The 14,540-nt window shown below is 55.9% G+C and overlaps 1 protein-coding gene across 1 annotated transcript in view; it reads right to left on the reverse strand.

Annotated features, from left to right (window-relative positions):
* The window catches only part of CAMKK1 (calcium/calmodulin dependent protein kinase kinase 1), a 29,784-nt gene extending 19,494 nt beyond the window's left edge, over nucleotides 1-10,290 (reverse strand). The window contains exons 1-4 of the mRNA XM_027516574.1: nucleotides 10,153-10,290; nucleotides 2,003-2,404; nucleotides 1,055-1,102; nucleotides 238-291 (exon numbers count right to left, since the gene is read on the reverse strand). Coding sequence (XP_027372375.1) covers nucleotides 238-291; nucleotides 1,055-1,102; nucleotides 2,003-2,362 — 462 coding nt within the window. The 5' untranslated portion in view covers nucleotides 2,363-2,404; nucleotides 10,153-10,290. The remainder of the gene's footprint in view (nucleotides 1-237; nucleotides 292-1,054; nucleotides 1,103-2,002; nucleotides 2,405-10,152) is intronic.
* Between the last annotated feature and the right edge of the window lie 4,250 nt (nucleotides 10,291-14,540).

Consider the following 14,540-nt stretch of genomic DNA (forward strand, 5'->3'; position numbering starts at 1 on the left):
AGGCCTTACCCCTGTTTCCCAAAACAACCCTTTCTGGAGCTCTCCCCTCGGAGGCATCCAGCCTCTGTTTGCATATTCCCAGGGTCAATAAGCTCATTCCCTTTGCATTCTGGTAGGGACAGGGAGATTACTCCCTTCACAGGCAGCCTTGTCCACCGTCTTGGCACAGCTTCTGCCCACCCCCAAGTCATCTAGGGCCCAGTGTAGGCGACACCTCCTTCCTTTCCCCAGACTTACATAGTGCCTGTCTTCACTTTCGTTGTAGGCCAGCCTCACCACGCCGTAGGCACCCTGCAAAGAGGCAGAGGTCAGCCCCTGCTGGACAGGGCAGCCTCCCCCAGGACTAGGGGGAGAAGAGAAGGGGAGCCTGAGCTGCTCCTGCCCCCCATCTCCTCCCACATCCCATCTCCACCCTGGCCTCCAGTGGGCATAAATTTCAGGCAGGCAAGGAGAGGGCTCCATGCCCTGGTCACTGCCCCTGCTGGGCTCAGCACAGCTCTATGCCTTCCCCAGTCCCGTCCATCAAAAAATCTGGGGAGAACTTCCCCAGTGGTTCAGTGGTTAAGAATCTACCTGCCAATGCAGGGGACAAGGGTTCGATCCTTGGTCTAGGAAGATTTCACATGCCATGGGGCAACTAAGCCCAGGCACCGCAACTACTGGGCCCACACTCTGGAGCCTGTGAGCCGCAGCTACTGAAGCCCGTGAGCCTAGATCCACGCTCGATATCAAGAAAAGCCACTGCAATGAGAAACCCATGCCCTGCAACAAAGAGTAGCCCCTGCTCAACGCGACCAGAGAAAGCCCATGCAGCAAGGAAGACCCAGGACAGGCAATAAATAAATAAACATATAAAACTCCAGGGAGTCAGGAATCAAAAATTATCTCCCATCCCCTGTAGAGGATAAAACTTCCCTCATATCCAGGGTAGGACCTTCTTGGCTCAGCCTCACATTCCCAGAGGAGGAGAGGGGATTGTGGAGGATCCAGACAGCATGGCTCTGCAAACCCCCAAGACAAGTTCCCCCTGCTCCTGGCCTGCCCCCAGGCCTACCTTGCCAATCTCACTCTGCAGCTTGTACTGGTTCAGCTGTACGCAGTCCTGGTGGGGGAAAGAGAGGGGCCATGAGGCAGAGCTTGATCCAGAAGCAGCACTCCACGTGCACTTCCAGGGCCCAGTCCTGGCCCCAGGCCCCTCACCCCCAGCCCTGGGCCTCCTCAACATTTCAGGTTTAGATGGGGAACTGAGGTCGCGCCAACACCAAAAGCGATACTGAAAGCGACCAGAAGACTTGGATGATGTTTGAATATGTGAATGGTGAACCTTGCCTATGCTTTGCTCCCTGAGAAGTGGTGGAAAAATGCACTCATTTCCACCTGGATACTGGGGGCTGGGAGACCCTGATGTAAGAAATCCACGAGCAAGTGTTTCTAGAAGAAGCTGAATGAGGAGACTGTGTAGACAAGAAAAATGAGGACAGCCTTGGGACCAGAGACCAGAGCCCTGGCTCAGGCATAAAAACCTCAGCTTCTAAAATCTGTAGATTGCTCGGTACTTAGGTTCACTTTAGATTTAAGAGGCAAAGACAGAGCCAGTGGGAGCCCAGAGGCTGGCAGCACACTGGCAGTTTCTGAGTCACAGCAGACTCTGTGAGGCAGGATTAAAGTGGGGGACTCAAGCTGGCGAAGCCTTGGGGGACAGGAGAACATACTGTCTATCTTCAAATCTCGGAACAGACTTCTTGGGGAATAAGGGAGGGATCTATTTCCTAGGCTTAGACTGGGAGTGGGAATGGTGGGACTTATAGGAGGCAGCAACTGGCTCAGATGGAGCTCCCCTGGGTGGGAAGAGGCCACATAGGTAGTGAATTCCTCAGCTCCGGGGGTATGCAAACCAACGTCTGGACAGCTGTGTGGCAGGGGGAGGAGCAAAGGGTCCCAAAGGGTCTTCACTGAGGACAGCTGAGAAGCGCATGGGCACCCCCAGCTCTGCTCCACCAACCTCTGCGTCCGAGATGGCCACGTGGTGGGACTCAATGGTGGGCCTGCGCCAGGCCCTCGGGGAGATGTGACTGGCAGGCCCCGTGGCGTAAGGCCCAGCCTGGGCCTCCAGGCAGCTCCCCGCTGGCCGTTCCTGCAGGGAGAACTTCCTTGTCGAGAGGCTGGGCCGGACTGCAGGGTGTCTTGAAGGACCGCTGGGGATCAGGGAGGCTGCTCTGGTCCGAGACGGAGGGTCCACACAGTTCCTGGGAGGCTCCGGGCTGCCATCCGTCTCCTCCAAGTGGGTCACATCAATGGCTGCCACTCGCTCCACCAACTCAGCCCGAGGGTCCTGGCAGCAGACCGCCGGGCCCCCCTCCATTGCCACAGTCAAGGGGGTCCTCAGTGCAGCCTTATGGGGAGCCTGAGAAAAGAGGGCAGAGAAGGCTCCAGTCCTGGCCACCGAGCAAGGAGGTCAGGTTCCCAGGCCCCACCCCCACCATAGCCACAAATTGCGAGTCCCACCTCCATGCCTTTGCCCTGCTTGTTCCCTCTGCCTGGGTCGCCAGCATCCAAACTGAGGTCTCCCTCCTCACTAAAGGAATGCCAGAGGGCTTCCCTGATGGCTCAGTGGAAAAGAATCCGCCTGCCAATGCAGGAGACAGGGGTTCGATCCCTGATCTGGGAGGATCCCACGTACCGTGGAGCAACTAAGCCCATGCGCCACAATTACTGAAGTTGAGCCTGAGCTCTAGAACCCAGAAACAGCAACTACCGAGCCCACGTGCCGCAACTACTGAAGCCCAGGGCCCTAGAGCCCGTGCGCTACAAGAGACGCCACCACAGTGAGAAGCCTGCGCCACCAGACAATAGCCGGCGCAGCCACGAAGACCCAGCACAGCCAAAAATACATACAGGTTTTTTTAAAAAAAGGAATTCCAGGAACTTATCTGGCTCTGCTGCACACCAGCCCTCTAGACCTCAGTATTCCCATCTGTAAAACAGGCACATCAGCCTTGCTGGCTTCACAGGGAAGCAGGGAGAATTTGATATTCTGGAGTCAGAACAGACAGACTTGGGCAGAACTGGAGGCCTCGCGGCACTGGCAGAAACAGAACCCAGGGTCAGCTTGGGCCCCCATCCAGCAGACAGCCCAGTGACTCACAGCTCCACCCCTTGACAGCAGAGCATTCCAAGGCTGCCGCCACCACCGCTGCACTGCCTGAAGCCGAGCTGAGCTCCTGATGCTTCAGGTCCCCCCCTCCACCCCTGTTGCTGCTTCCAGGAAGACTTCCTGGGGCTCCAGCCTCTCCCACCCTGGCACCTTCTCCAGGGAGGCCTCTCCAGGGCCATAGGGCAAGTCTCCCATCGCTCCCTTCCCTGCCCCAGCAGAGCCTGCAGCCCAGGACAGGCTCCATTAGAGGAGGGGGCTACTGCTCTGATGACGGTGAAGAGAGACTTCACTGCACTTATTTCTCCTGGTTTTCCCTTCCAGTTTATTCATGTGGCCAAAATGTTCGCCTCATCTGTTCAGGTTGAGATGCTCCCCTGGCCTGGCCTTGCACCCTGGTCCTACTGTAGTCTGAGCCCCCAGCAAGGCCCCAGACCTCTCCAGCTTGAACCCCAAACCAACCTCTGGTGTCCAGAGCCAGCCCTCATATTCAACCACATCCCTGGGCTGAACCCTGACCCCGGGCTGAACCCGGATACGCAGGCTGGGACTCCATTTCTGCCCAGGGCTGAGCACAGGCCCCACCCCACTCAGTGCCCCTCCCCCTTCCTGGACCAGACTGAGTATCTTCTCCGGAAAAGGAAGTAAGTGGACTCCTGACCCTCTGCCCTTCCTGTCTGGTGGTAACTTGCACTGTCACCACAAAACAATTTCGAGAACATGGTCTTTATCTCACTCCTTATTCCCCCATCACCTTACTTTGACAGATGTCAAGGAGGCTGGGCTCGCTGGAGTCCACTGGCTACAGAGGAGCCTGGGCTGGGTTCCTGTCCTGCCTGCCAACCTACCTAGGGCAGCTCCTTCCCAGCTCTGAGCGTCAGTCTTCCCATCTGTACTACAGATGCAGGACCTTCCCAGATTCCCAAGCCTACAAGACTTGGAAATGAACTGTGGGTAAGGGCATGGTCCAGACCCCCTGTGTCTGACACCCAAAGTATTGAATGAGTGGTAGCCTGGTGGAGCTGATATTGGCATGCAGAAAGGAAGGGGGAAGGGGATCTAGACTGGCAACAGGAAAAGATACGGACGCTGGACCTAAAGGAGTGAGGGGAATGTGAGCATCGGGGAGGCCTCCCTGGAGGAGGTTAGAGTGGCAAATAGACTAAAACATTGGGAAGGCTTCTCTGAAGTAGGTGAGGAAGTGAGTAGGGCTAGAGCATCATGGAGGCCTTCCTGGAGGAGATGGAATGGGATTAGAGCATCAGAAAGGCTTTAGGAACCAGATGGTTTCAAGAAGGAAGAAGCCAGGGCTAAAAGGAACCCTCCAAGCCTGGCCCACCCTGCCACCCTTCCCCCTCACTCTGTAAGTTCTTTTTCTCCCACATAAACTCCACAGATTAGGGTTCTTGTCTGCCTCGTCTCCATAAGACCACTAGCCTCTGCAGCAGTACCTGAGGCATCGTAGGCGTTCAATAATATTTGCCATAGTGATCATTACAGTCCTGGCCCCATTACACAGATGGGAAAGCAGAGAGGAGAGAGGGAACCCCAAGGAGCTTAAGACCCCAGCCCACAGCAGGGAATGGATGGCAGTGTCTGGAACTCTTGTCCTCTGGTCCCCAGCAGGAACCCAGGGGACTGAGAACCATCACAGGCAGAGGCCACAGGCTGCAGAGCCCAACAAATTTGCGTATGATTTCCCCTGAGACTGTCACCCTTTTTTTCTCAGATGAGGAAAGTAGGGCCCAGCAAGGGACAGGGGTGGGTCTGGGGTCACACCTCAGGTCAGGGCAGACCCTTCCTGCTCCACTCTGGGGCCCTGTTCCCTGGTTTAGGACCCAGGCTCTGAAGCCAGGCTGCCAGGCCAACGCCCCTTCCTGGTGGTGTGCCCATCCACGGGCAGGTGACTGATCTCTGTGCCTGGGTTTTCCCCATCTGCTGAATGGGGTTAGCAGCAGTATCACTGCCCAGGTGGCTGGGAGGAGTAAAGGGAGGAACGCCCTTACCGGGCTCAGAACCGGGCCTGCCCCTAACGGAGCCCCGTAAAACTGAGTTGTTGTGTTGCTGTTGTTGTGATTGCCTGGGACACGCGGTGGCCCAGATGGAGGCGCGGGCGGCACAGGCAGCTGTGAGAGCTGACGTCAGGCCCTCCACACTCCCTCCCGCCTGGATCAGATTCAGGTGACTAAGCACGGCTGTGCAGGAGGTGCCCCGGGGAGGCCCCCGGTTCCTGCCTGTGTCCAGGCGACAGGGCCTGGCACCCTGTGTGTGAGGGTGTGTGTCAAGTGAGGGAATATGGGCGAGCAGGGCTGTCAGCTCTGGGTAACAGTGTGTGTGGGGGGAGGGGGTTCTGCACACAGGAGCCCGTCTGCCCGGAAACAAAAATCTACGGCTGTGGTCTACATTCGGTGGTTAAGCATGTTCATGTGCGTTGTGTGTCTTGGGGTCTTTGTGTACCCGTGCCCCAGGATTGGGGGAGGGGGTGGGCCCTGCACCCGCTGGGTGCCATGGGAACCTGATCTCAGAAAGTCAAGTTGGAACCTCCCACGTTCCCACACAGTCACCTGTCCACCAGCCCGGGGCTGCCTGCTGGGCTGGGCTGTATGTCTTGGGTAGGACCCATCCCTCTCTGGAAGCTCACCCAGGGCGTTTCTCAAGGCCATCCCCAAGCTTAAGCCCTTAAGTCTGTAGACACTGTATAGAAACTGACTCGGCGGCTAGCTAGGAGCCACATGGGCATAAAGAAGGACAGACAGGCTGGCAGCCAGGCCCAGGGCAGAGCAAGGACTTCTACAGGCATGGGGAGCCTCCTAGGGACCAGCTTGGTCCTGCAGGTGAGAATGGCCAGGCTCAGGCCCTTCCTCACTGAGAAGCGCGACCCCCAGCTGTCCTCCCAGACTGGGGCTATGTTGCCCTGGACACATCATTGAACTTTTGGAGCCTCAGTAAGCTATGTGAATAGGATAGATAGCCCCCATCCTGCCATCTCCCAGGGCTATGGGAGGAAGTGAATGAGACTATGGACGTTGAAGCAGATTGTGTCTGAGTGATGTGGGGCTAGGATATGTCTGTCACAACCACCAAGAGAGAGAGCCTTGTTGTGCACACAAAGTGCAGCCTCAAGGACTTCCCTGGTGGTCCAGTGGTTGAGAATCCGCCTGCCAATGCAGGGGACACAGGTTCGATCCCTGATCCAGGAAGATGCCACATGCATCAAGGCAACTAAGCCTATGTACCACAACTACTGAAGCCCGCACGCCTGTGCTCTGCAACAAGAGAAGCCCATGCACACAACGAGGGAGTAGCCCCTGCTCGCTGCAACTAGAGAAAGCTCACGTGTAGCAACAATGACCAGTACAGACAAAAAAGAAAAAAAAAGTTACTCTTAAAAACACAAAAACAAACAAAAAGCCCACAAAGCATAGCCCCATATCTACCCCTGGCTCCAGGATGGCCTGGCACATTACCCAGCTCAGACTTCTCCTTCCAGGCTATGTCCCTCATCCCCACCTCATTCCCAGGTATCTGGCTGCTCCTAAGGGATGCAGGGGGCTTCCCAGGAGGCCCTCCTGGTTGCCAATGCAGGAGACACAAGAGACTTGGGTTCAATCCCTGGGTCAGGAAGATCCCTGGAGGAGGGAATGGCAATGCACTCCAGTATTCTTCTCTGGGAAATGCCATGGACAGAGGATCCTGGCGGGCTACAGTCCATGGAATCGCAGAGTCAGACATGACTGAAGGGACTTAGCCCGAAGCGCACAGGGGATGCAGACCCTGGCTCCAGACCCCACAGGACCAGGTCTCCTCTTCAAGATGAACCTCATCACCTTGGTCCCTCAGAGGAGGCCCAGAAGAGGACAGAGCAGGCATATCTTGCTCTCACCCACACTGGTTCAAGCAGCCCCGCCTGGGATGAATGTCTTCAGATCTCGCCCTGAATTCTGGAAGGCCGCTGGGAATCTCAGGGCCAGGTTGAGCAGGGGCCCAGCTACCATCTAGGCAAGACAAGACATGGCCCTGGTTGCCAGGGGACAGGCCAGAAGGGAAAGCTGTAAGGAGGTGGTCTGGTCCCCTGGGACCAGACATAGAAGGTGGCCTTGGGTATCCCTAGGCTGCCTCACAGGAGCTGTGTTTATGCTCCTGACAAGTGTCTGGATGGCCCTGGCAACGGGTGGCCTCCGCGGCTCCCGCCTCCGCCTGGGATGACTCAGTCCCCTCGGGGGAGGCCCAGGCGTCTGGTGCCAAGTCATGCTGGAGGATGCCTGCTGTGACAACGCCCCCTCCCACCATCCCCAGGGAGGCCCCAGCCACTGAGGTGGGCTCTGCGCCTAATTCAGCCCAGCAGCCCTTAGCACATCCTCAGTGGCTCCTGCTGATGTCCTCCAGGTCCTCCCTCCTCTCTCTGCCCCTCCTCATCCTCCAAACCAGGTCCATGCCTCCAGCCCAACTCCTTCCAGCCAGCTGCCTCCTCCCCTCGGTGCTCCCCGGCAGCTCGGTTCCAATTCAGCTCAGCATTTCCCTCGAGTCCGCTCTTCCTCCTCTGTCCCCATCTCAGAGATGAGTGCCATCATCCTCCCAGTTCTCCCAGGCCAGAAGCCTGGCAGCCCTCCTTATCACCCATCGTTTCCCTTTTGCCCATCCTTAACCCCCGAACCTTACCCCACTTACTCTCCATTCTAGCCGAAAGTCCCAAACTGCAGACTCTCTTGTGCTGCCAGCCCTTCAGACAGGCTGTGCCTTCTGCCAGGAACACACCTCCCTCTCCTTGGCTGCTGGAGGACAATTCAGACATCTCCTCCCTGATCTCCCCACAGCTGGGTGAGGTCACCAAACTTAACTCCTTAAAAAGTCCAGATCCAGCCCTCCACTTTCCTTCCCCACTATTTCCTCCATACCTGCCACCCACCCCCAGGCTCACACCTCAATCCCACCCCACCCCATCCTCCATACCACTTCCTAGAGGGGATATTGCTAACATGCAAGTTAATTTGGTCTCAGTTCTTCCAGACCTGGCCTTCCAGGATCTTGGAATCTGAAGGACAGAAGAGCAGGAGACCTTGCTCTGAGCAGCGAGGAGACTGGGGCTCAGAGGCTGGGAAGCAGCCAGGGAACCCAGGACCATTCATTCACATGAAAAAAACTCAACTGAGCACTTGCTGTATGTGCCAGGCACGGTGTTAGGTGCCAGGAGATAAAGCACCAAACCAAAAAGACAAAGTCCCTGCTTCAGTGAAGTTTAATTTCTAGTGGGACAAGAAGCAACAAACAAGAAAGCCGGGAATTAATAGATGGCATGTCAAGTGGTACATGCTGTGGAGAAAAAAATTACAGTTGTCTGAGGGAATCAAGAGTGAGGCCCAGGAACTTCCCTGGTGGTCCAGTGGTGAAGAATCCACCTTGCAACGCAGGGGACATGGGTTCCATCCCTGGTCAGGGAACCAAGACCCCACATGCTGCTGAGCAACTAAGACCACGTACCACAAAGAGTCCATGAGCCGAAGATCCTTCAAGGAAAGATCCCACATGACTCAAACAAAGATTCCATGTGTCAGAACTAAGACCCAATGCATCCAGATAAGACGGTGATCATGCTATCTGAGGAACAGCAAGGAGGCCGATGTCCTTGGAGTGTGGTGTCCATGTGTGAGAGGTACCTGATGGCAAGCAGAGCTCCACCTTGATGAGAAGGCACAGTCATTCACTGTGCCTGGTCTCAGGGATGGCTTCCTGGAGGAGGTGGCATTTAAGCTCCTGATCGCTGAGTAAGAGTTTCAGAGGAGGCGATGGAAGGTCACACTGTGCATGACAGACAGCCACTTCCTGGCTGGGACGCAGGGCTTGGCCTCGGGGGTCTTTTTGGACAGAGACCAGGAAATCTCAAAAGCCAAAGGAAGGGTCTGAGTAGGGGAGTGACTGCGTTGGATGAGATTTAAAAAAAAAGAACCCTCTGTCCTCTGTGGGGACTAGGGCTAACAGGCCAAGGAAGAGGCAGGGGTCCCCAGAGTCTGTGGGCCTAGGATACAGTCTGGCACTCGGTGGGTGCTCCATCTGTATGCTCTAGAGGGAAAAATGAGGGATGTGGGGGCGACCAGTGCATCCTCAAGGACACAAGCTGTTTGCTCCTGCAGACTCCCCACCCCCGTGGCGGATATAAACCCCATGTGTGCCCACCCAGACATAGTCCTGTGACCTGGGACATAACCTTCTCTACACACTCCTGTACCCCGAAGACACACATACACACACCACTCCCGGAGCAGGCGCACGCCCATGTCCGCGTGACCCGCCCTCACACACCACTCCATCCAGTAAATGCACCCCCCTCACACACACAGGCACACTCCTATGCCCACGTGACACACGCACACCCGCCTCCAAACACCACACACAGGTCCTCGAGCACGTGTGCACCCTCCGAGCTACCAGTTCTGCGCCTGTCAGGCCGCAGCCACCGCAGCCTCCACCTCCGCCGCCCCCCTCCGCCCCCGCCCCAGCCAGGAGGACTGCGCAGCGCAGCCGAAGCCACGAGAGCGTTGCATCTGTCCCATTCATCCTCCAGCCCCAGCTCCTGCAGGAAGACTCGGGGGAGGGCCGTGTGGGCGGAGCGCTCCGCGCAGATCCACACGTGGGTGCCCCAGTCTGGGCCCACTCCTCAAAGGCACGGCCTCCCACCAAGAGCAGGGGAGGGGGTAGTGCGCTGGGTATGGACGCGGTCCCGCAGATCAGAGCTAGGCATGGGACGCAGACGGCGGAGCGTCCTCGGAGATGCGGTCCCGGGTCCCGGGTGCCGGCGCAGACAGATGCAGGCTCCGGCGGGAGGCACCCCAAAGACTGGGCCCCGCAGACCGAAGGGGGAGGATCCCCGCATGGACTAGGTCTGGGCTGTCTTCGCAACCTCCCAGACCATCCCTCTCCCCTACAGGCTCCGGGCAGACGATCAGGCGTTCGTCCCCTCCCGCTCCCCCGCCCTTGACCCCCCACCCCCCCAAGCCGACCCCTACCTCAGCGTCCAACGACAGTCTCCGCGGCCCTGCGGGTTGCCAGGCTCGCTCCCGCGGCGCGCACCCCACCCCGCCCGCCTTCCCAGGGCCGAGATCACCGAGCTCAGACCCGCGGCGCCGCGGCTCCAGGCTGCGCTCGCTCCTCCGCCAGCTGCCGCGCCCGGCGCGCGCTCATTGGTGGAGCTGCGCGGCCCCCCTCCGGAGCTGCCCAATCAGAGCCCAGGACTCTCGCCCGGCTCCCGGAGGGGAGGGGCCGCGGCGGGCGGTGGCTCCAGAGAGGCACCTCCCCCTGCGGCGGGACCGGCCTCGTCACGCCCCCATCGCTACCTGGGGTCCCCCGAAATCCTTCCAGGCCGCGGCCTGCGCCCCTTAGCGGGGCCTGGAGGGTACGGGTGCATCCCTACGCTTTGTCCCCCAGCCATCTCGGCCTGGCAGGGGCAAGAGCGCACCCCCGCCCTCGGGGGCGGGTATGAGGTGCAGTGTGTATTAGGGGAGGGGCGAAGCGAGATCAGCCACTGGATGGGGCCCAGGCCTAGGGCCAGGGAGAAAGGCCTTGAATGGTAGACTCAGGAGTTTAGCCTTCTGCTGCTGTGGGGTGTAGGGGGAAAGGGAAGCGGTTCTAACATAATGCTGGGGTTAGAATCGGGTTGTCACTTGGGGAAGGGACCTATGAGCAGGCAACAGGAATAGCCTAGCTGGGGCGGGAGGTCTTGAGCTTGGAGGTAGCCCACCTCTTCCCTGGCGAGTTCATCAGTTATCGGTTCAGTTACATTCTGCACTTGTATACCCTCTGGCACCTCACTCCACCACTTGTCCAAGATGGAGCCCCATATCACACCTGCAAACCTAGCCTCTTGCGTCCCTGTCTCAATCTGGAGCCAGAAACCTGGGAGTCTGAATAGCCAACCCCTTTCCTGTTCCAACCAATAGATCACCAAGCCCTGCCCAACTTCCTTCTTAAATATTCCTGGAATCCAGCCACTTATTTCTACTTCTCTGTCCCTCTCTTATCTCAGATCACTGTCTTCCTGCACCTGAATTGCTACAGCCGCCTCCTCCTGGGACTCCCAGCCCCAAGCAACCTCATCGCCCTCCCCCACCACCCTCACCCACTTAGCTTTTCTCTACCTGGTATCCAGAACAATATTTCAGAAACACAAGTCCAACTGGTCAGCTCCTGCTTAGGAGTCTCCCATGGCTCAGCAGTACCCTGGGAAGAGATCTAATCAGGCTCTCCATGACATCAGTCCTAACCACCGGCTCTACTCCTTTCAGGGCTTGATTCAATGCTTCTTCTACCAGAAACCCTTCCCCATGACCTCACTGCACAGCACGGGTTAACAACCTTCCTTAGGGACTTCCTTGGAAGTTTATGGCATCTGTTTACTTGCCTGTTCCCCTCTCTGAACTGTGAGCTCCTTGACGGCAGGACTGTGCCTGATTCATCCAGCACACAGCTTGACACATTGCATGAAAGATGTTTGTTGAGTGAATAATTAATTTTATATGGCAATCAGGGGATCAGATGTGTGGGGTTGGAGTTCAGGGAAGAGAGCTGGGCCAGTGAGGCGTTTTGAGGAGTTATCAGGAAGGACCCATAGTAGAGCCATGGGAAAGGGTGAGATAACTCAGAGCAAATACACAGGGGCTGAGGACAGACAGTTTTAGGGGAGAAAAAATCTCTGTAGTAGTATAGTGTTAGACGCTCAGTCATGTCCGACTCTTTGTGACCCTATGGACTGTAGCCCACCAGGTTTCTCTGTCCATGGAATTCTCCAGGCAAGATTACTGGAGTGGGTTGCCATTTCCTCCTCCAGGGGATCTTCCCAACCCAGAGATCGAACCCAGGTCTCCTGCACTGCAGGCAGATTCTTTACCATTTGAGCCACCAGGGAAGCCCCAAAATCTCTGTAGTAGGCAGAATCAGTTCTGACTTACATAACAGAAATTCCACATAAAAGCCTCAGGGTAAACAGTCCTGAGTTGGTATTGTAAGCAGATAAAGTAAGGAGTCCCAGAGAAAAAGAACCAAATGTAGCATTTTGGTATAAGAGAAGTCATTTGTGCCCTAAGCCGCTTTTGTGATCCAAGCCTGGTCACAATGCTTGTCTTTGAACAGGTCTCAATAATGAATGAACAGGTCCCAGTAATTAATGATTTTAAAGGAACAAAAGAATGCAGGATCAAACAACTGTTGTCAGGCAAAGAAGTAGCAGCAGCAAAGATGATATATCAGTGGTAAAGACCCCGCAGTTCTGTTTCAATGGTAAAGATTAGCCTGAAGCACTTTCTTGAGTTGTTTTGCAGAATTGAAACCCCCTTCAACCACTAGATCAACCGAAACCTAAGGGATGACCCTGAGCTTTTCTGACCCTCCTGTCAACCTTTGCCCCAGTTCTATGATACGTAAACTCCCCAAGCCTCTTCATGAATAATAAGCATGTGCCCTAAGCTTGAAACTTCCCCAGTTTTGCTGTTCCAAGAGACACTGTTACAGAGAAAGATCCCCAGTGTTCTCCTTACTTGCTACAAGTAATAAATCCTTCCTTCTCCCACTCTTTGGCTTGGTTGTGTGTTTTCACTGGACACCCACTACAAGATGAACCTAGTTTGGGGGCAACAGTTTTGCTCCAGCTCTGCTCCACAAAGACCTCCCAGAAGTGACTCTTTCCACTCACTGCTCCAGCAACCTCTGGATTTGACTCTTGTCCTCATGATTCAAGGTGATGGCTAGAGTTCCAACCATCACATACGCATTCCAGGCAGTGAGATGGAGACAAAGATAAAGAACTGGGCAAAAGATCTACCAGCTTTCTTTTAATGAAAGTTCCCAGAAGGTGTCACATGACACATCTACAAACATCCAATTAGCTATAACTTAGTCACATGACCAGAGCCAGTTGCAAGAGGTGGCTGAGAAATGCAGCTTCTAGGCAGCCTCATACCCAACCAAGAACCAAAGGCTGTATCACTGTAGAGACTACATATCTGGGGACAGCTTGCTGACTCCACCATTGGCAGAGAGGATAGACGGAGGGGCAGAGCACTGCTGTGTACCAGGCTCCATGCTAGGTACTTTATATATCTTAGCCCAACCTGAGTAGAGGCTATTATTATCCCTGACTCACAGAGGCAGCTTGGTGAGTTAAGCAACTTGCCCAAGTACATATAGTGGCAGAACTGCAATTCAAAACTATCTTTTCCCTGTATACTAGGCTGGCTAGGAAAATCAGGGGAGGGTGGGACCTAGGAGTTGCTGAAAGGAAATCTTTCAACAAAGCAGGGCTTGGCCAACAGTGTCAGAGACTGACAGGCCAAGCAGGATATGGGCTGAAGTGTCTGCTTGAATGTGGCAACAAGGGCACTGCTGGTAACCTTGGCAAGGGCATCTAGAAAGGTGGTAGGGGCTGGAGGCCAATTGTAGAGAGGGGGATGCAGAGGGAATATGTGTAGACTGGTCTTTCCGGAATGGTGTTGGCAGTGAAGGGAGGGCAGGCCGAGTAGCAGGGAAACAGAAGGGCAAGAAGGTAGCAGGGTGGAGAAGCAGGGTGAGAAGGAGGTGGAAGAGGGGAGCAAACGCAGGAGTGGGAGAGGAGAGACAGCCTCTGGTGGGAGGTCTCCAGGCTGGGTGAGGTTTGGAAATCAAGAAGGAATCCTCTGCTTGCTCAGGAGGGAAGGAAACAGGAGGTGCAAAACCGGGTAGCTCCAGAGAAGGAAGAAGAGGGAAAGTTCCTGTTTTGTAAAATCCGAGACACAGCTCTTGGCTAGGGAAGAGGGCAGAAGGCCAAGGGCCTGGGGGCAAGGGGTGGGGCTAGCCTATGCCATCCAATATGGTAGCCAGTAGCCACATGTGGCGATTTAAATTAACACAAATGCAATTAAACATCCAGTTCCTGGGTTGTGTGAGCCACATTTTAAATACTTAATGGCCACACGTGAATACTACATTGGGCAGCACAGATAGAGAACGTTCTGTCACTGGTGTCGGACAATGCTGCTCTAGACAGAGCATGGTGATGGGGGTGCCCAGAGACCCCATGTGGCCGGAGGGTCATGCCCACAGCAGGGTCCCTGGAGACCCCTCCCACACTGTCTCCATTCAAGACCTGCCTCTCCTCTTTGGGACTCCAGCACAACTCTCTCCTAGGACAGCCAGCCCCTTCCCCAGCCCAGCTTTCATGAGGCCATGCCTGGGGTCTCTAATTGTCCCAGTGCTAGGCCTTTCAAAACCAGGGGAGGGGCATGTGGAAGACTGGGAAGAGCGCCGATGTTCAGGCGCTGTGCCAGGACAGTGGCCCATGGATAAAGGTGAACCAATCCCCAGTACTGCCTCTGCGGGGCTCAGGGCTTAAGGGTCAGCTCACCACCTCCACGGAGAGATCCAGGAG

This window comes from Bos indicus x Bos taurus, chromosome 19 (genome assembly GCF_003369695.1).
Source record: "Bos indicus x Bos taurus breed Angus x Brahman F1 hybrid chromosome 19, Bos_hybrid_MaternalHap_v2.0, whole genome shotgun sequence".
NCBI lineage: Eukaryota > Metazoa > Chordata > Mammalia > Artiodactyla > Bovidae > Bos > Bos indicus x Bos taurus.